At 35.4% G+C, this 21,354-nt stretch overlaps 1 protein-coding gene across 2 annotated transcripts; it reads left to right on the top strand.

The window, feature by feature from the left end:
* The first annotated feature begins 621 nt into the window (after positions 1-621).
* On the top strand, positions 622-15,801 carry LOC122046943 (uncharacterized metal-dependent hydrolase YabD-like). Of its 2 annotated transcripts, XM_042607902.1 has the most exons (8): positions 623-863; positions 940-1,013; positions 1,099-1,180; positions 12,866-12,916; positions 13,071-13,171; positions 15,043-15,196; positions 15,276-15,464; positions 15,541-15,801. In XM_042607902.1, the coding sequence occupies exons 1-8, from the start codon at positions 705-707 to the stop codon at positions 15,661-15,663; spliced, it is 933 nt and encodes a 310-aa protein (XP_042463836.1). In that variant the 5' UTR covers positions 623-704; the 3' UTR covers positions 15,664-15,801. The 2 variants fall into 2 exon arrangements, with proteins under 2 accessions (XP_042463837.1, XP_042463836.1); XM_042607903.1 differs by lacking the exon at positions 12,866-12,916 and having other exon boundaries at positions 622-863.
* The last annotated feature ends 5,553 nt before the right edge of the window (positions 15,802-21,354 follow it).

Consider the following 21,354-nt stretch of genomic DNA (forward strand, 5'->3'; position numbering starts at 1 on the left):
CCTAACGCCCAGCCCGTGCAGGTCCAAAATTAAAGGCGGGAGGGGATTTGAATTGGATTTTTTTCCCAATTTAGAAATAATTCAGGGTTTATGAATTTTGACTCCGATTCACTAACTCGTTTACGACTTATGAGTTATTCAGATCTTGGTTCCAAAAAAAATTTATTTGAGTTCATTCGATTAAGTTAACGAACTAAATTCGAGCCTGATTTTAAGCTCGAAATATTATCAAATCGAGCTCGAATTTAATAGTTTTTGATTTGTGAACTCAAGAATATATTCATTTTAGAGGTTCATGAACATATTCTTTAAAAGACTCATGAACATATTCGTTAAAAAGATTTATTTATTTTATATATTTCTATATATACATATTAAATATCAAAAAATAATAAATATAATAATATATTATTAATTATTATAATTAATTAATTTAATCGAGCTCGAAATAAATTTATTTAATTTATAAATAATTTTTTTAAAATCAAATTTAAACTATTTAATTTTATTAGGAGCTAATCCAAGCTGAAGAAGCTGAGCAAAGAATAAGTTTGACTTTACCCCCTAATTTAATCCTCATTGCGGATCTAAGACAAACTGTGTGACTACACAAACCCGATCCGCAACCCCAGTAAAAAGTTCGGTCTTCTCGCTCGAACTCGGATCGGAGCAAAGTTTTCGCCACTTCCACGGCGAGTCAGAGGATGAGCGGCGTTGGCGTCGGCCGCCAAGCGGAAGCCTTGAGGCTGTTCGATGCCCACTGCCACCTCCAAGATCGAAGAATCGCGGCCGTTGCTCCTCATCTCATCCGTACAGCCCTAGACTGCGGCGTCCAGCGTTTTGCCGTCAATGGCGTCTCCGAGGTGCCCGTATCTAGACGCCTTGCTTATTTTCTTGGTGTTTAGGGCGTTTTCCTTGTTACGTTCGTTCCTCGTATAGGCGGACTGGCACATCGTCAAGCAGATGGGGGACGAGTACCCTAGCATAATTCCCTGCTTTGGCCTTCACCCCTGGTGAGAAATTTCATTGCACTCCTCATCCTTCTTTTCAAATTCTTCTTTGACGTTGATCGATTGTTATGATCCATGCATCAAATAGGTTTGTTGCAGAGAGATCCCCATATTGGTTCAGGTCATTGAGAGAATTCCTCAGCGCCACGCCAGCAGCTTCCGTGGGTGAGGTATGGATACTCCTTTCTTGGTTTTTAAGATTTCTGCAAGTCAAGACTAATGGTTGAAATTGTTCAGTGGATTAAGTAGTGAGAATACTTGTTTAATCAGGTTATATAGTATATAATTTTACTGTAACTAAAGGTTGATTATTTATATCACATCCGGAAGCGGATGTGGATGACGCTCAGTGTCAGAGTAGATGATCTGACTTTGAAGGCTGACTGTCTATCTCTTCGCATACTTGCTAACTGATGGAATTGATACACTAAGATAGGCAAACGGGAAATGAAGGTAACAATAGGAAGTCAACTTACCTTAGTACCAAATTATTTTATTTTCAAATATTCTCGACATTTGCATCATGATAGATTATTTGACTCATTTTCGTCATGACTATATTCATATTTCTTTCAATAATTGAGACCGTGCATTCCTAGTTAGTTGCATTATGGGCTAAATTGGCTTATCGCCATTGGGAAAAGTTTTAAAGCCAATAATGTTCATCGTCCATTCTTGACCATTCTCACAAGTCTATCAACTCTCACTTCTAGGTATTACAAAGAAGGAAGCAAATCAAGCATTTAATTTTTTTGTACTCATCCCATACAGAAATTTAGAGATTAGGTGAAGTTTGTAACAAGGCATGGTCCTTTAGCCCATCTGCATTCCTGTACTGTAATTTAAAGAAGCAAGTCATTAGTTAAAACAGAAATTAAAATTTTAGTGGTAAAAATCAGCTATATTATATTTGTTCATACTCCTGTATGGTGAGTAGGTCAAATAGTGCAAGATAGAAGCTTCTATCTATCAAGAACAGTGATTATGGTTCAGAGACGAGATAGTCTGACTAGAGAAGGGTGAATAGGTGGTGACTTACAAATAAAACTTTCTTTTTCTTGCAAGCCAAAGACAAACAGCCTTGTTAGCATCCATGGGGTGCTTGTGTGTGTATATGACAATTTGAGTCATGTATAAATGCAGTGGAAATAAGAATAAAAATAAACTACAATAATATCAATACTAATACACTCCATGTATCCAACTCCACAACATATGAATTGTCTAGTGAGTCAACCCCATAAAAATTCTACTAAGGTTAAGTTAGGTGTAACCCAGAGTTTTGATGTATCACTAAGGTTAAAGTTTGGTTAGTTGTGATCTAACAATTTGTGTCAAGTGTGTAGGTGCAGTTGCTTGACATATGGTGAAGTCCTAGTTGGGAGCTAGTGACTAAGTCCTAGTGGAACTAGGAAACTGAAGACCTGATGGGGAGTCGAGCATGAGCTAAGTCTTGATTGAAACCAAGCAAAAATGTCCTAGCTGCATGCTAGGTGAATCAATTCCAAGTGGAGTCGGCTAGGAGTTGAAGGCTTGGCCGACAAAGTTCAAGTGGAGTAAGCTCGGAGCTAAGTTTGGCAGACAAGTCCAAGTGGAGTAAGCTGGGAGCTGAAGCTTGGTAAACAAGTCCAAGTGGAAAGAGCTGTAGCTTAACAACTCAGTCTAGATGAGTGGGAGTTGAACATCTAGACCCAACGTAAGTGCGAATAACTTTACATTTTCTATCATACTCATTATGTGTAACTAGTGCAGGGAAGCAAGGTTCGACCGTTTTAGGCGGTTGGAGGGAGTCCGGGTCGTATGATTGGCGATAGCTCTCGACAAGGAAATTCGGAGAGTCGAAACGACCGTATCAAGTCCAGGCTACCGAATGATATAGGCGATTGGAGCTGCTTCCAGGCAATCGGGAGATGAAATTATGAGCAACCCGAGCAAGTGAGGTCAAGATCAAGGTTGACCCCTCTCTAGGCAACTGGAGGGAGTCCAATCGACCGAGAAGCTTTATTAACGTTATATAATGGATAACAGTTGCAGCCACATCAACATCTACCCAGGCGAAATGTTACAGTCGTCTGGGAGAAGGCTATGTAAAGGGGTTCGAGGCATAACTTGAAAATCACTCAACTGCACAGAATTCGCTCTTGTTCTCGTGCTTTAGTGCTCGCTCGTCTTCTGTGCTACGCTGCGACTTGGGCTACATTTCTAATCGGCAACACTCGAGTAATATTAATTGTATTTGTGCTTAATTTTTAGATTTTTTTAGTAAAGTTTTCCCATCTCTAGAGGTGTTCTGGAATGGGTAAATTAGAAATAAAAATCGTATTTTTATAATTGCTGCATGTGTCTACATTTCTGGTTTAATTGATCAACTGCTTGCATGCTTAATTGTTAGCTAAATCTCTTACATGTTTACATTGCTTTGTCTTACTTGATTGGTAATTTTTATTTATGCTATGCTAATTCAATTGCTTTTAAAGTTATTATCTGCTCATAAAATTTGTAACACTATTCACTCCCCTAGCGTTGAGTTCGATCCTACAATTTTGTATTAGAGTCGGTTGAGCTGATAGTATGTTAGGCAAACCTGGTTAGGTGCATGTATAGGCTGGGTAAGGAGTATCTTATCTGGTACATCTAGTCAAGTGAATATAGTTGAAGCTAACTCACCTTACTCTAAACTAGTTTGACCAAGACATTGTATTAAAGTTGATTTAGCCCTAGATTCTTAAGTTAGCTTTGTCTTAGGAAGTGGTTATTGTTTCGATCAAGAAGACTCCTGTGCCTCGCCGCCACTTTGAAGCAAATTTAGGAAACTCTTGCTCAATTAGTCCAAAACAAAATCTGAATTTAACATAGGGCAAACTTTGTGCTTGGAGATGGAACAAACAATTAAATTGATTAATAATCTGAGCCTGGCCCGAACCCAATCCAAATCCTAATTACAACCATACCCCATCCAAACCAAACCATATCCTGTCCTAGACCTTAATACAACTTGAACAAATTTGTGTTTTTTTTGAGAAATGTCTTTGTAGGAAGGATTCAGCACAACCTGCTCTTCTCTCTTCAATGATGACAATTTCGCATATTAGAAGGGGGGAATGCAATATTATCTCATGACTAATATAGAGAACTATCTCATAATAAAGATGGGCTTTGAAATACCTACAAATGAACTGGGCAACCCGTTGACTTCTGTGGATAGGTGAAAAAAAGAGAGTAAAGTTCAAGCTAATGCTAGAGCTACAACTACATTGTAATGTGGGCTAACTCAGGAACAATTGAGTAAAGTAGGTCCGTTCACCAACGCTAAGCAACTCTGGGATAAGCCCATCGAGTTGCACGAAGGTTCAACTATTCATGAATTGCTAAGAAAGACTTGCTATTAAATCATCTCCAAAGCATCCAAATGAAGGAAAATGAATCGGTAAGTAGTTGCATAGCTGCTTCAAAGAAATCTTAAACGACATCCATGTAATCAGGTATGCACTTAAGGCACTTCCAAGGAGATGGGCATCAATGGTTGAAGGATCTGTCTATTATAAAATTAGATGATTTTTTTTTGTGATTTTGAACTCCATGAATGAACTAATCTTCATAAAGAAGAGAAGGGTGTAGCTTTGATTGTAGGGAAATCTAAGACAAAATCCAACCCTAAAGAAGAGACCGAGTCAGAATTCGAGGCCGAATCAACAATCGATGAAGATGATCTATCTTCAGAAGTCACACCTAGTTAAATGAATGATCCAACGAAAGAAGTTCACTCGAGATTCGTGAAAAAGGAAATCTCTAAGAAGGATCTTATGAACGTACGTGCTTTGAGAGCAAGAAGAAGGGCTACTTCAAAACTGACATTCCTCTACTAGAAGAAAAGGAGAAAGAACCTGAAAAGAGGAAGAAGAAGAAAGCCCTAAAGGTAACTTGGGACGAATCACCATCATAATCCGAACCAAACTCATACAAAGTCAACCTACTAGCACTGATAGCATTCAGAGAAGCATCAAGTTCAGAGTATAAGTCAGGATACAACTTAGCATCTGACTCAAGTCAGATTAGAGACTTAGACGAGTCAGTTGATGAGGTAATAGATCCACGTATTGAAAAATTGTATGCTACTATTTCTTACTTGACTAAGACAAGCTAAATACAAGTCTAAGGTTAAGACTTTATCTAAGGAGGTCAAAGACCTTAAGGAAATCACTAACTTAGATTCACTAACTCAGGTTAGTCAAGTTGGAACCTCAACTCAAGTGTCAAAGCTTGAGGAAGAAAACTCTAATTTAAAAACCAAGTTAGTGAGTTAAAGTCTATGTTGAGCAAGTTTATGTCTGGTTCTAATTATTTAAATATGATGCTTGGGACCAGACGAGCTGCATATAACAAGACTGGACTTGAGTTTAGCTCGAGTCAAAATCATGTCTCTTACCTTAGTCAAAAGAAATGCAAAGAATAAGATAGCCTGGGTTCCGAAATCATACTTAGTCAATCAAGTAGAAAATAAATTTTATTGGCTACATAAACAACATTTATATGTGGTTAATGCTAATTTTGCTATGTTAACCCTATTGATAAATTGAAATATGTTATAGCTCCAATTACGGAAGCTAACTCTTAGATCTCTTAGACTAGGATTGACTCAAATCATGTTTACATGTCTATTATTTTCAAATATGATTTCAAAATTAATATTTGTATATAATATTTTTGCTTTATTCATTTTTACAAAATGGACTTAGCCTTGGCCTTACCTCACAAATACCTTAGGGATAATTTGTTTATGTTTGAAAAATGTAGAAAGGCATGAGATGCTTAGGGTTACGACCTTTTTGATTCCTGATGCTTATATTAGTACATCAACATAAATTGGGGCTAGAAACTTCATATTGATCAAGTTAGTAATTTTCATATTAAACAACTTAGTTGTCATAAAATTAAACTTGAAATTCTTTCTTAACTTGAATAACCGATTAAAAACTTCTATCATAGTCAAGCCCGAAATCAAAGTTGGACATTTCGAAAATGATTTGAAAAAAATAAATTATTTTGATAAAAACTTAGATATTTTCATAAATGTCATTTTCAATTCTGTTCAATTGCATGTTTACTTATTTTCAGACGACTGGACATATGAACTTAAGATACTGAAAAACTTAGCTAGAAATATTACTTTCTTGAAAAGTCAACACCCTTTGGTCGCCCGCACAATATATAGGCGCCCAGGTGCTAAAAAAGGACAAATAATTTGAACTAAATTAACCAAATCCTGATAAAAATTAGATTTGGTTGACTGTATCTGCTTACGGACGACCATATTAATAACATTAATTTAACTCCATAAAATTATAATTGTAGAATTTTTTTTTGGCACACGGACGATTGTGACCCTATACGGTCGACTGTAGTACCCTTATATATACAACCGCGTACAACCACTAAAATCTCATCCAAAACTTGGTTTCCTTTTTTTAAATTTCGATTCTGAGCTCATCTTCATTTTGTGCCTCAAGTTCAAGTCTCTACTCTTGCAAATCATCATGTCTAGGTAATTATTTTCTTTATGAACTTATTTCTTCCCTTATTACTAGTTGGTGAATATTTTCTTGTTAACCCTAGACGTAGATTCACTGAGGTTTTAACTGATCCTTCCATTGACTCTAGGTTTCCTTTTGAAAGCTTTAGGCTTAGGTATTAATTAACCACCTACATTCTCATGCCTCCTAAATATCTTAGTTGACAATTCTTTTCGGATCATTGTGTAGACATTTTCGAAATCATATCCCATTATGGCTTGTCTAAACTGGTTTATTGCGACCAAACAATCAACCTTGATTTATGTTACGAATTCTATAACAACTTAACTAGAGTTGATGATCTTACATTTACATCTTGAGTCAGAGGTATTAACGTACATTCACACCCGATCTGATTAGGGACCGACTGAGCTTCGCTCGTCTTCCTATACACTCGATTATTTTCCAACTATGAGACTGCCTTTTCCTAGTCCTTTCGCTCATATTTCATTAGATATGATTTACAAATATTTTTTTGGTGGTAATCGAAATCCGACTCTTATAAACTTCCGTTCGAGTAAACTTCAAGCCGCATACTATGTTTTGAACAAAGTTTTCATGTGTTTTATCAATTCAAGCCCGAAGTCTAGCTATAATGTGATTTTTTACTTCTTTTTCTTATATGCACTTTGACATAAATTGGATATCAACTTAAAAAATGTGGAACTGCCACATCAGCAACCCCCTCTAGAGCTGGTCCCACGGATATTGAGGAAGATAAATATAGGTACACAGCTGAAAGCGTATAGCCGGCACGCTAAAATTGGATATCAACTTAAGCTTGCATATCTTCAACTCCATCTATCATGCATGTACCATTTCTAATCATCTGGTTTTTATGCCTTACTGTCACATCTTGACTCTCATCTTTGCATCTTTCAAGGTTGATGTTTATGGAGGAAACATCCAACCGTTAAATAATTCTAACATGATAGGATTTAGATAGTTTAACCTAGCCAAAATGGTCCTTAGAGAAACATCTTACTATGGAAGGATGACAGGCATACCCATCTAGAGGCTGATGAGATCCTAGCAGAGCCCGTAGCACAACTACCCGTACTTCTTACACCGCAGCACCTTCATCATCATTGACATTAGAGGTCCGAGTGATTCGCCTAGAGGAGGATGTCATTCATACATTTCAACTTTTGGAGGCCCAAATAAAGGAGATAATGGATATATTGAGTACTTAGAATGCAAGCCATCAAATTCCACCTTTGGACCAGACTGATCTATCTTAATTTTTTTACTATGAACTTGCAATTTGTTTATGGACTTGTAAATTTATTTATAGTCCAGATTTGCAGTTTACTTTATTTATCTTGACTTGTTGACTATGCTTGACTATTGGCTTAACTTACCGTTTACTTTACCTGGATTTGAATGTTTAACTGGGGTTTGACTTACTTGAATTTTTTTTATAGTTGATCTGTTTTCTTACAAATATGTTTGATTTATTTAATTAATCTTGAATTATTTTACTTGATTGGATGCATTGTTTTATTTTTATCTCTTCTTTACAAAATTTTCCATTTTGATGTATTAAAAATTTGAAGATACGTAAAAACTGGAGTGGAAGTCAATTTTAAATTTGTGAGAGGTAAAAATTTAACTTCCCAATTAAACAACTTATATGATTAAGGGAGAACAATATTTAAAGGGGAATTATTTCTTTTTGATGTTGTATTCATATATGACTGCATTAATTATATTTTTATCATACATTGAATATAAATGCTAAAACTTATTTTTGATTATTGTTTACTAACTTTAACTTAGTTTTCATACGGTCAAAATGGAGAAGATTGTTAGTGCTTGGAAAAATCAGAGTTTTTATGTATAACTAAGGTTAAAGTTAGGTTAGTTGTGATTTACAATTTGTGTCAAGCGTATAAGTGCAAGTTACTTGACATGTGGTGAAGTCTTGGTTGGGAGTCTGGTAGTGACTAAGTTCTAGTGGAACTAGACAACTAAAGACTTGATTGAGAGTCAGACATGAGCTAAGTCTTGATTGGAGCGCAAGAAAGTCCAAGCTAGGTGTTAGGTGAATCAAGTCCAAGTGGAGTAAGTTGGGAGTTGGAGATTGGTGGACAAGTCCAAGTGGAATCTGAGAGTTGTAGCTTGAGTGGGGCCTAAACATTTAGATCCAACGTAAATGCGAGTAACTTTACATTTTCTATCATACTCATTACGTGTAACCACTACAAGAAAGTAAGTTTTGATAGTTCCAGGCTGTCGGAGGGAGTCCGGGGCGAGTGGCTATTGATAACTCTCGATAAGGGAATTCGGAGATTCCAAGCAATCGTATCAAGTCCAGGCGACTGAAGGATACGGGTGACCGGAGTTGTTTCTAGGAGATGACATTATCAACAACCTAATTGAGTGGGGTCAAGATCAAGGTTAACCTCTCCAGGCATAGAGGGAGTCCAATCGACCAAGAAGCTTCGTTAACGTTATCTAACTGATAAGAGTTGCGACAACATCTACCCAGGCGACCAAGAAGTTTATAGTCGACCGGGAGAAGGCTATATAAAGGGCTTAGAGGCAGAGCTTGAAAATTACTCAATCACGCATTTACACAGAATTCACTCTTGTTCATGTGCTCTAGTGCTTTAGTGCTCTCTCGTCTTCTGTGTTGCGCTGCAACATGTGCTACATTTCTGATCGGCAACACTCGAGTAACATTTTCATTTCTTTTTATGTTACCATATTAATTGTATTTGTGCTTTTTTAAATTCTTTTTTGTAAGGTTTTTCATCTCTAGAGGCTTTCCCTAAAGGGTAAATTAGAAATAAGAATCATATTTTTATTATTGTTGTGTGTGTCTACATTTCTAGTTTGATTGATCAACTGCTTGCATGCTTAATTGTTAGCTAAATCTCTTGCATGCTTATATTGCTTTGTCTTAGTTGATTGAATTAGTCTATGTAATATTTATTTCCGCTGTGCTATTCTGATTCAATTTCTTTTTAAGTTGTTATCTGCTCATAAAATTTATAACGCTATTCACTTACCCTTTAGCATCAAGTTCCTACACCTTTAAAATCCATGCCTAGGATGTTTACAAGTGATTTCTTCTAACTAAATACAATAAATGTAAAGCTAAATAAGAAAGAAATTATCAAGGTGATTGAGTTGATGCATTCAACCTCTTTGAAACTCGTAGAGACCTTTAAACAATATAGGCACAACAATTGAAGACTTTCTAGTTCACTTCAATATAATCATATCAACTCAAAGCTCCCCAAGAGCTTTTATAAGAAAGGATGCAACAGCTTTATTTTGCCCACCTCTAATCATCTAAACCAATCTCTAGTCAACTAATCATGCAAAAGTATCTATTGCATAGTCAACGACTAGCTTGACAATATGTTGGAGCGAGCCGTCAAGAGCTCAAGCAACAACATTCTATTCTTCAAACTCTTAGTTCGTTGACTCTCAAATCAATTGAACTTTGCAGTTGACTAATGCTCACCCTGATTGACTGAATATGATTAGAGATCCCAACTTTACTCGGTTCACACCCTTATAAGTCTACATACAGCTACAAGACCAATCTTAGCTGCCTATTATGACTTAAAACAAGCGGTCCCTTCCGTTAATCAAAAGATTGACTATTGACTGCACGTTAAGGAAAATTATTTTTCTTTCTTCTATTCCTTCCTTCCTTTCCCCACCTAATGGGAAAATGCTTGGTTGTTGTTGTTGAATTCCTTCCTTCTTTTCTTGACCCTAGTAATCTTCATCAGATTGATCTCTACCTCGATCTCTGCCTAATCCATAGGATTAAGCTCCACTTGCATGATCTTTGCCTACCTTGCCTTATCAAGCTTCGCCATGATTCCCACCTAGTTCACCAGATTGAGCACAAGTTTAGTGAAAGGGATCTTGCAAAAGAGCACTAGGAGCTTCCCCTTGAGGGATGAAGAATCTAACTCTACCAAACAGAGATACTTGTGCCTTGTGTCAATCATTCATCTGACTATCAATTTTGAACAACAGCAAAAATAAATAAATAAATCAAAGCTATTGAGCAATCTAATTCACAAGTTGACTAAATGTTTTAAGAGCCTGATGTATTGCCCATATTCCTATCCAATTCTTTAGTATATACATGTCCCAGCTAGCCGCGTAATGTATATGCACTCAAAAGATTCTTCCATCTGCCATTGGCTTATCCAGTTTGCGTTTTGTTTCATCCAAGTGAAAAAGAATCATGAAAATGAGAAGGGAATAGATTCCTCAACTAAAGTATATTGTGATAAATGTTATGGAATAGTTATATGGTGATTTAAAATATATCTATGCATGTTAGCATTTAGAGCATTCAATACTTTTTTAATGTTAATCATCACATTGTAAGTTTTTTTTTTTGGATTGGTTACGCTCTTACATAAGAGGGAAATTGATATTGGATATTATTTAAATGAGACCATATATATGCCCGCATAACTCATGTTACATCATCCAATAACTCAACCATATATTGTCTATATATACTTTTTAAAACCTTTAAGTTGATTGATCAAAACTTTGTTGAGGACATTTGGGAAAATGCAAACAGTATGACATTTGCAAAGTAAAGAAGAGACTAGGTCATACCAATTGCCTCTGCATATGTTTGAGCAAAGTTAATGATGATCTGAGACCTTGAACATATGATATAAGTAAAATAAATGAATAATATGATATGTGATTCCGGTATTGAAGATCCAAGAAGTTGACAAGGTACACAACTCTCCAAACTAATTATGTTCTCCTAGGTTTGCCTTTTGTGTCTGAGCTTGAATAATGTGAGCTACTTGATGTTTCTCATGTCTAACCCAGTCAATTGCATGAGAATGATCGAGGTGATTGCAATAGGAACTTCATCAATGATCACTTGGACCTACTACGCCACCTTGATTCCTTCAACCACCTTTGCTTTATGAGACCCTACCAAAAGATCAAATAAATTTAGGAAGTGAAGTCTGATTTACATGGGCTGAATCACTAAATACTGAGCTTATTATAATGAATGAAAAAAATGGGAGGAATAGTATATAAATTTTTCCAAAAGTCATTGTTATAATTTCTTCAAGTCTTCATGAATACAATGTAGACAGAGTATTTGAAAATGGTCACTCACTACAATTATAATTTGTCGACATCAGTTGTAAAGGGAGATAGTACATCAAACTCAATGATTAATACTTCCAATGTTCTAAGATAAGCACCCATTCCCCTGTTGATGCAAACAAAACAATTTTCCAATATTGGCAACTCAAATAATAAGTATACATTTATCTAGCATGAGCTCAAATTTTTACAGCTTGATCAACATGGTCTAGTGGTAATTCTGAGTAGATTTGAAATATCGACAAAGAAGATTCAGCTATTGAGCATCAGCTTTGATTACTGAGTTTCCATCAAAGATAGTTTAAAATCAACCACCTTGGTCAGGTGAAATTTTTTACTCTAATGAACCTGACTTTTTTTAGTATGATTGCAAAATGTGTTTTGATTGTGGTGTCAGATGAACCTTAATACATGAAGACAACCGTGATAAGGAATACTGCATTATGTTGAACAGCACATAGTTGTAGGCTTGTAGCCCTCAGGCTAGCACAACTGGATGCCAATGGTCAATTTTGATTGGCAATTATGAGTACACAGGGCTTTTGACTACAAAAAAAAGGACAATCAGTTGACAAATGAGGCTTTCAATTGGTGGTTATGAGTGGACAAGAAGATCTTTTCTTACTTTATTTAAAAGCAACTCTTCAAATGAAAATTTTAATTTATTTAAAATTACGTACGAATTATATTTTTTGTTTTATATATCAATATTGGGTGATCTCCATTCTAATTACAATTTTTAAGGATCAGATATCAGTATTGAATCATGTTTTACTAGATCATCCAATATTCAAATGTTACTTTTTTTTTTCCAATTACATTACTACAATTGATCTGTTCCATGTGTCACTTATTGCAAAATGGAATATGAGGTTGGGGCTGATTCATATTGTTCAGTATGGGCCCACTGCATTTGATCATATTTTATATTGGCACAATTAAATGCAACATCTTGCCATCCAATTCAATAATAGTATTGGTGCCAATTGTAAACTCGGGATCTTGGTACCAACATTTTAAATGCTATAAATCATGTTGAACCAGCCATCTTTTTTTATATTTATATACTTTACATTTAGCTGATTGCACAAAAAAGGGTGTACTACCCCTGAACTGAATGATTTTTGTCCAAATACCTATTAAGAATTTGTGATTGAAATTGTGTAGATTGGCCTAGATAAAGGTTCACATGGAAGACAAATTGATTTTGCACAACAGGTAGTATTTTGTTCAGTCTTTAGTTAAGATTAGTAGATTAATCTGATCGGGATTTCTAAAATCTATCATTTACGTGTCTCATGCAGGTACTATCAGTGTAGTGATCTTAATTAAACTTTTTGTTCATCTGGTATTTGGCTTTGTTTTCTCTTAGGTTGATGTTTTTAGCCAGCAACTTCAACTTGCCAAAGATTTAAAGAAACCAGTTTCCGTTCATTGTGTGCGTGCTTTTGGAGACCTTTTGGAAATCATGTTGTAAGGGTTTAACTTAGTTCTCAATTTCTGGACTTCCATAGCTTTGGTATCAAGTTAGTACTGAAAATTTTGTAGGTTCTAATGGTACTTGCAAATATTCAAGGAAGAAGATTAGAAGTATCTAATGCTGACAAGGAAACAGATGTATGGAAAAGAAAATGATCACAAATGAGAGTGACTTGCATCGTTGATCAGACAACCTCTATTGATAGCAAGTCATAGTAGTGTCCTAGAGGGTTGGTGTGATTTAGCCGGTCATTGTTAGATTGTTAGACGGTGATGATACCAACAGAGCGCAAAGATAATGAGAAGGCACGAGAGTTCGCTTAGAACGTAATCGAAGTAGAGCAGTAGTGGGAAGAGTTGTGGATAAGGGTGATGCCAAAGTTTGAGGATGATGGAAAGCGGAGGGGTAATCATGATACTGAATTACTAGGTTTTGACTCTAATACTAATTGACATAATAAGAAATCAAATTGTCAAATCACCACAGAATTTAGAAGGAAATTGATGGAGTGAGCAAAGATAAATATCTCGAAGAGAAACTCTCTTTGAGAAGAACTCTCACCAAGAGAATCAAAAAGAAAATTGTGTTAATCAGAACATGGGATCCTAACTTGATTATGTATTTTTTTCATAAAATATAATTTTGTTAATCCCAAGAAAATTCTAATTATCCCAATAAAGATTCTAATTGATTTTTTCTACAACATAAAGAACTGTTAAAATGTCTTTATCTATTTTTTTAAAAATATAACAAACTATCAAAATTCTGACTTCGACAATTTTATTTTTTTCAATTATTATGTATTAAATAGGATTGAAAATTCTGACTCCCTTATTTACCTCCAATAGATGATGAATTTGATTGCTGTTTAGCTAAAAAGAACATGTTAATATTTCAGACAATCAATTATTCTACAATATTTACAGCATAAGTAAAATTGTTTCTTATTGAAATAAAATTATTTTCTAGGCAACAAATTGCAAAAAGAATTGTTAAATCATAGCTCAGACCTTTGCATAAAGTTCATGAACTCGAGGAATGTTTATCAGTTCATTGTGCAGTTCGTAGCCACAAGTTTTAAATCAGGCATGTAGCTAGTAGCAATTATCTTATATGTAATTGACGGGGTCTTGTTGAAAGACACCTTTCATAAGTGGATTCATGGAAAACTTCCATGTTTTCTACTGATCAAAACCCCACTTTACTGTTATGGGTACCCTGATAATGAGCCGCTTCTTGATTATCTCTCCCCTTTGTTGTTTCTGTGAGAAATTACTGCAACTTTCATGATTATGCTGTTGTCTTTGTTTTTTCTTTAAGCACATTCTTATTGTGAGGGGAAACATGGTGATTGTGGACAATAACCAACAGAATCAAAATTGAACTTGGTTAACCAGAAACCTAAAGCTTTAAGTTGGATAGGTAGTTATACTGAATTTTAATCCAATAAATTATTCAATAAATGTCGTAAGTATAGTTATGAATGATATAATAGCAGCCACAAAAATCAACCTAGACAATCTACCAAGGACTGTCTTGATTATGATCGAGTTATCTGCTTTTTTTTCAAGTTTATTAACTTGATTTATCAGAGACAACTAGGAGGCTTGGATGCAAAATTAATGGCGATGGCGTTTAGATGATATCGACTCCAATTTGCTCTGTTAACTTTCTACATAACTTGTTTGTAGGAAGCACAATTTACAATAGGATGAGGCATTTTAAGCTCTTGTAAATGAAACATTGTCATGTCGATAATACCTGCGAAAAAAAAATCAAATAACTTTATTCTTTAGCATCTACATCAATATATGTTTACTTATCTATCTGGTAACAGGAATAATGTTTTTATTTTTGTAATCAGACGCACTGGCCCTTTCCCTGATGGTGTTATTTTGCACTCATATATGGGATCTGCAGAATCAGTTTCTGGGTTTGCAAAGTTGGGTTCATATTTTTCGTTTTCTGGATTCCTGACATCCATGAAGCCACAGAAAGCAAAGAAACTGCTACTATCGGCAAGTCTATTTAGAATATTGTTACTGAAAACAAGAATCAACTAGATTTGTTTCGCTGACCTACCAGAATTTTGTTTAGGTACCGAAAGATAGAATTTTAATTGAGACAGATTCACCTGATGGATTGCCAACTGCAAACACTAGTTCGTGGATTCCAGTATCCGTTTTGGCTTCTAAGGGAGAGCCAAGTGACCAGCTTAGTGATCAAGCGGGAGAAGCAACAAGATTATCTAAGGAAACACTGAATCATCCTGCTAACCTTCTCAATGTAAGTATGGGCTACATATTAGTCTGATACAAGTGGATTTTGGCGACATCAGAAATCATGCATGTGGTCTTTTCAGGTACTGAAATATGTGGCAACTTTGCTTGAAATATCTGAAGAAGAACTAGCACAGCTTAGTTTTGAAAATACTGTACGTTTGTTCTCTTATCCTGGGTCCAAAATTAGTTCTGATGGGAGCTGAGGTTTCTTCTATTTCATATCAATGTATGAAATGAGGATTGAATGTTTTATAGGCAATGATTTGATATCTTTATGTGCATGTTGTAATTACAGCATCTCTTCAATTTGGTGTGGAAAATGACTTTTAATTTAACTAAAACATAATGCAAGATGACATTGCATGAAAGGCTATAAGGCAAATGGCACATTACATGGCAATCAATTGATTGTTTGAAAAAACAACCCCATAGTATCAGTCTTCCATCTTTCTCCTTTTATTTATTTATTTTGTCCCTTTTCTTTTACATACATAGTCAAAGGATGTTGATTTTCTGAATGCTGGTTTTCGAGTAAATGTGAATAGTGCACTTGTCAAAGCTTGATTTTTAAGATTTTCTGTTACTCAGGGGTGTCAGAATGAATGGGCCCGCAGGGCTGGGCATCCATTATATGGGTCCAACCAATCCATCTGCACGTTGTCTGACGATGGTACACTTTCGTGACGGAACACCCTCCCTGTTGACATGCGTCAGTTCGTGCTTGGGCCTAGGCATGTGAGTTTTATTCTATTTTTTTTTTAAATTTAGAAAATAAAAATAAACTAAAAAAACTACGTTGATTTACTTAAATGGCGCACACAAAGTGGGTAAATTCTCAAATCGTTCATCGTACTTTGGACGTCCTCCCCGTTCGGCCCCTGTTATCAATCACAAATGTCAATTCTTACCTTCAAAGCCTGAGTCATATTAAAAAAATAATAATAATGAAATAATGAAATATAAAAATTATTTATATAATTTTGATGCATATAATTTTAATATCTCTCCCCTCCGTCTTCACTTGTGAAAAATAATTTCGTCCCCTCGGATGGGTTTAATGATTAGCACATGAAGTGTTATCATAATGAGGTCTGAGGTTCGAATCTCGGTAAAGTCAAGATAAATACCTCCCTTATGTGCTAGTCATTATTCCAAAAGTTAATAGTCGTCCGTGATTTATCTCCTCCGTGTTAGCCCTGGGACAGATTGACGGGGACGCGGGGACAAACGTATTTACCCTCTGCTACAGTAAAAAGTAAATATTTCTCAATCTTTTTCTCACTTATCTATTTATACCATTCAAATTTATTTATTTTAATTTAATTGATTTATACCATTTGAATTTATTTATTTTTAATTTAATTATTAAAACCAGAACTAAGATTTGACATCAAATCTATTTTCTCCAAACTCTATTTTCATGAGGTTGTAAATTCATATAAATCTAAATAGTATAGATCCATCAATAAATTGTAGTTAAAATCCACTAATCGACTTAAAAAACTTCGATTGCACTTATTTTAAATTTTGTGAGCTTTTGAAGTGCCAAAGAATTCAAATATGCTATCCTTTACTATTTTCGGGCTTTCCTAGTAGTGCAAAAGAGAAAAAAGTCTAATGGACATTTGAAAAGACCTTCAATGATATTTTTCAGGTCTAAAATTGGGCGGTTACGAGTTAACCTTATAACAAATTGTATATCTCTTAATGACCTTTGTTTTAGCTCCTAGATTCTTCAAATCTTATCCCGAGTCAAAAGTTATAACCTCTGCAAGACAAAACCTCTAGGGAAGCTCGAAAATTAGTAATGGATAATATAGTTGGACTCCTTGTAATCGTAGAAATCCATAGGACTTGAAATGAGTACAATTTAAGCTCTCTAGGTCAATTATGTAAGTACTCTGTGATAATTTTGATGTGATCAACCAAGTCAAGTTAGAGTCCTATTATGTTTTGATATCCTTGTATCTAAGTGTGTAGAAACTTAGGAGCACAGAAAGTAGAGCGAAAGACGCAGCTAGTGAGAAGGACGACATAAGAGAGAGTCAACATGCTCGATGTGTCCGAGGGACAAGGTGCTGCAGAAGAGTACACTAGCGGACGAGAGGGAAACATGTGACGGTTCCGAGGGACGAGAAGCTGGAACGGAAGACTGCTCGAGAAGGTAGAGAAATGGGTTAAGGTGAGCCCTATTCCGGATGACCGAAATCACCCAAGCGAGCCGAGTTGGAACAGAAGACTCGAACGAAAAGTCAACCGAAGGTTGATTGTGCTCCGGGCGCTCGAACCACCCGGATTACGTCCAGGCTCCCGGACCACCCAGACCCAGGGCGCCCCAGGTTTGCTCCCTGGTTGAGCTAATTCAGCCCGGTCCGGTCGCTCGGACTAGAAAATTTATCTAAACGTGCACTGTCACGATCCAGTGCGACGTAGATAAAATTCTATCTATGTCCAGGTACCTGAAACCCTTCCAGGCACCCCAATCAAGACTATAAATACAACCCTGATCTCAGAAGCTAAATACAACACTTGAAAATAGTTCTATTTGAGTTTAGCTTTGTAATTGTGTGCTTTGACTGCTGTAAGAGACTTCTTTGCTTGAAGGAGACTTTAGTGGACTTTCAATGTTTTGGATTAGTAATCTTCTAATTTCAAACCAAGTAATAATTGCAAACCAAGTAAAACCTCTGTGCCTCTTTCTCTCTCTAATTAGTTTCTTAATTCATTATATGCAAGTGTTTATTTTAATTAAGTTGTAAAGTTAGAGAAGGATGTTCATTTTTTTTGCAGGGCAATTCACCCCCTCTTGTCGGCCTCCAAAGGATCAACAAGTGGTATCAGAGCAAGGACGCTTCAGAAGGACTAACTGCCTACTGAAGCACAAGAGATAGCCGAACCAAGTATTTACCCGCCTAAATTCGAGGGGGAGTTCACGATTTGGAAAAGAAAGATGGAGCTATTCTTCAAAACAGATTTTGATTTATTACTAATATTAAAATATGATTTTGTAGCTCCAAAAGATAAAGAATAATATTAATGGACCAAGAAGGAGCAAGCAAATTTTATAGCAAATGGACGAGCCGAATTCCATCTACTGAGCGTGCTACCTCCGTAAGAAGTTAACAGAATCAGTGCCTATGAATTAGTAAAAGAGTTTTGGGAGAAGTTCCTGGAGCTACATGAAGGTACATCTGAAGCCAAACTCGCAAGACGAGACCTATTCCGGAACCAGATTTGTAACCTCCGATTGGAAGAAGGAGAAATCGTCGCACACCTCCACTCACGAATCAAGGAGCTCATCACTGGACTCACAAATCTCGGAAAAAAGGTAACCAGTCGAGATTCGTTAAGATACGCGCTTAACAAGAAAGGTGTTTTGGGAGAAGGAGAAGAAGAAGAGTAGCAGTGTATCTTTTAGAAAATATGAAAGTGTGATGTCCTTTTTTGAAAACTTAAAGATTGAGTGTCCCTTTAGCAAAGAATTTTTTTATGAGACTACTTTTATGCTTGAATTACTTGAGTGCAGTAGAGGAAAAAGCAAAGTAAAAAAATTGCAATTGTAAAAAGGAGATAAATTATAGTAAAGATATAATTCTCACCCATAAGGCCTTTTAAGATTATTTTGTATGATTTAGAAGGGGATAAATTATGAAAATTTTATCCATCACAGTGATCCTTTAAATGTTGGACATATTAAAGTATTTATAGGTGTGAGAGTAACGAGAAATCTTACCAAGATCGTGATTATGATCTTCTAAAAAATAAGGATTGTTCTACTATTTTAGTTGTTTTCCCAATTTAATTATCATTTAATCATTTAGTCGTTACTAGTTAGAGATGACAATCGCAGAGGGATTGTTATATAGATCGTGGGCCTCGTCGATTTGTATTGTTATTGAGTAGAGAACTCGAGGAATAGTCAACATCGATGGGGAGCTCGAGAAATTGCTTCAAGTGGAGAGCTCAAAAAATCGAGGTTAATTTAACTCCTCACTCCAAGGGTTCTCCGAGCTCCCTATGTCATGCTCGGTGCAACCTTAGTTTGTAATAAAACTACCTTCGCTCATGTGCATGAAATGCAATAGTATCATAGCAAAATATAAATAAAAATTAAGGTGCCGTTTGGTTTAGAGATTTGAGAATGAGTGAATGAATTTATTCCTAAATCTTGTGTTTGGTTGATGGGAATGGAATCAAGATTTTGAAATAAAATCTAAAAATTTGGGAATGGATAAAACTCACCATCTCCCTTGGGTTTTGATGGAATAGGAATAAGAATTAAGTTTTGGACGAAAATACCCTTAGTATATTTGTTCTATTTTTCTTTCATTTCACCCTCTCTTCTTTTTCTCTCTCATCATATTTTCTCTCTCCTCATTCTATCATCACATTTTCTCTCTCATCACACATTCTCTACCATTTTCTCTTTGTATTCTCTCTCATCACACATATTCTCTCATTATTTTATTTCTCTTCATTCTCTCATCATTTATTTCATCATACTTGCTCTCTCCTCAAATTTTTACCATACTCTCTCTCTATATTTTATCTTATCATACTTTCTCTCTCTTCATTTTCTTCCATCACACTCTCTCTCCTCATTCTCTCTCAACACACATTCTCTACCATTTTCCCTCTGTATTCTCTCTCATCACACACACTCTCTCATTATTTTCTCTCTCTTCATTCTATCCTCATTTTTTCATCATACTTTCTCTCTCCTCAATCTCTCTTACCATACTCTCTTCATATTTTCTCTCATCACACTTTCTCTCTCTTCATTCTTTTCCATGACACTCTCTCTCCTCATTTTCTCTCATCACACTTTCCTTCTCTTCATTTTTTCCATCACATTTTCTCTTTTATCACATTTTCTCATCATACTTTCTCTCCTCAATCTCTCATCACACTTTCTTTCTTTTCATTTTTTCCATCACTCTTTCTCTCTCAACACATTTATCTCTAATCATACTTTTTCTCTTCTCAATCTCTTCTATCACACTATCTCTCCCCATTTTCTCTCATCACACTTTCACTGTCTTCATTTTTTCCCATTACACTTTCTCTCTCATCACACTTTCTCTCTCATCATATGTTTTTCTCACATTCAACTTTCTCTTCTATCTAATTTTTTTCTTTTATTTTCCTCTAATGGTAAAAAAGAAAATTTAGGTTCATTCCGATTGAAAATATTCAACTAATCAAATATTATTTTTAAGAATGATACTCAAGCTCATACCCATTTCGATTCTACAATACTATGATACCCATTCCATTCTGATTCCTAGGAGAGAACAAAACGTCACCTAACTAAACTAATTCAATGTGTACCTTTGGAAAACTCCATTAGTATATGCACACATCTTAGTAAATAACCTGGAGGTAAAAAAATTTAAAAGTGAGTACAAAAATACAAAGTGATATAAGAAAGAAATGCATATGATGTAAGATGATAATATCTCATAAGAGTTCAAAGAATAGTAAGTAATCAAGGTCATAATTTCTTGCACCTATTTTATTGTAAATTTCTGTTATATTTTTCTTTTTAAGTGGTTTTATCATTTCGCATGTTCCTATTTTACCCTTATAATCATTTTCTTTTTAATTGCTCAGGGAGTTAAAATGTATTCCTACACATTATATAGGATGGACAACCTGTAATTTTGTCAAAAGAAGGATGCATCGTGTACATGTGTGTATATGAATTACCTACAATTCATCCCCAAAAAAAAAATACAATACATCATAAAGTATATATGAATATATAAGATGAAGGACTTAGTAATTCACAGTAAAAATACATCGTATATAAGTAAGATAAGCGACCTACAATCCACCTTACAAAATATATTGTAAATATATATGAAGGATGAATAACTCATAATCCACCTAAT

Source organism: Zingiber officinale, chromosome 2B, assembly GCF_018446385.1.
Source record: "Zingiber officinale cultivar Zhangliang chromosome 2B, Zo_v1.1, whole genome shotgun sequence".
NCBI classification, from domain to species: Eukaryota; Viridiplantae; Streptophyta; class Magnoliopsida; order Zingiberales; family Zingiberaceae; genus Zingiber; species Zingiber officinale.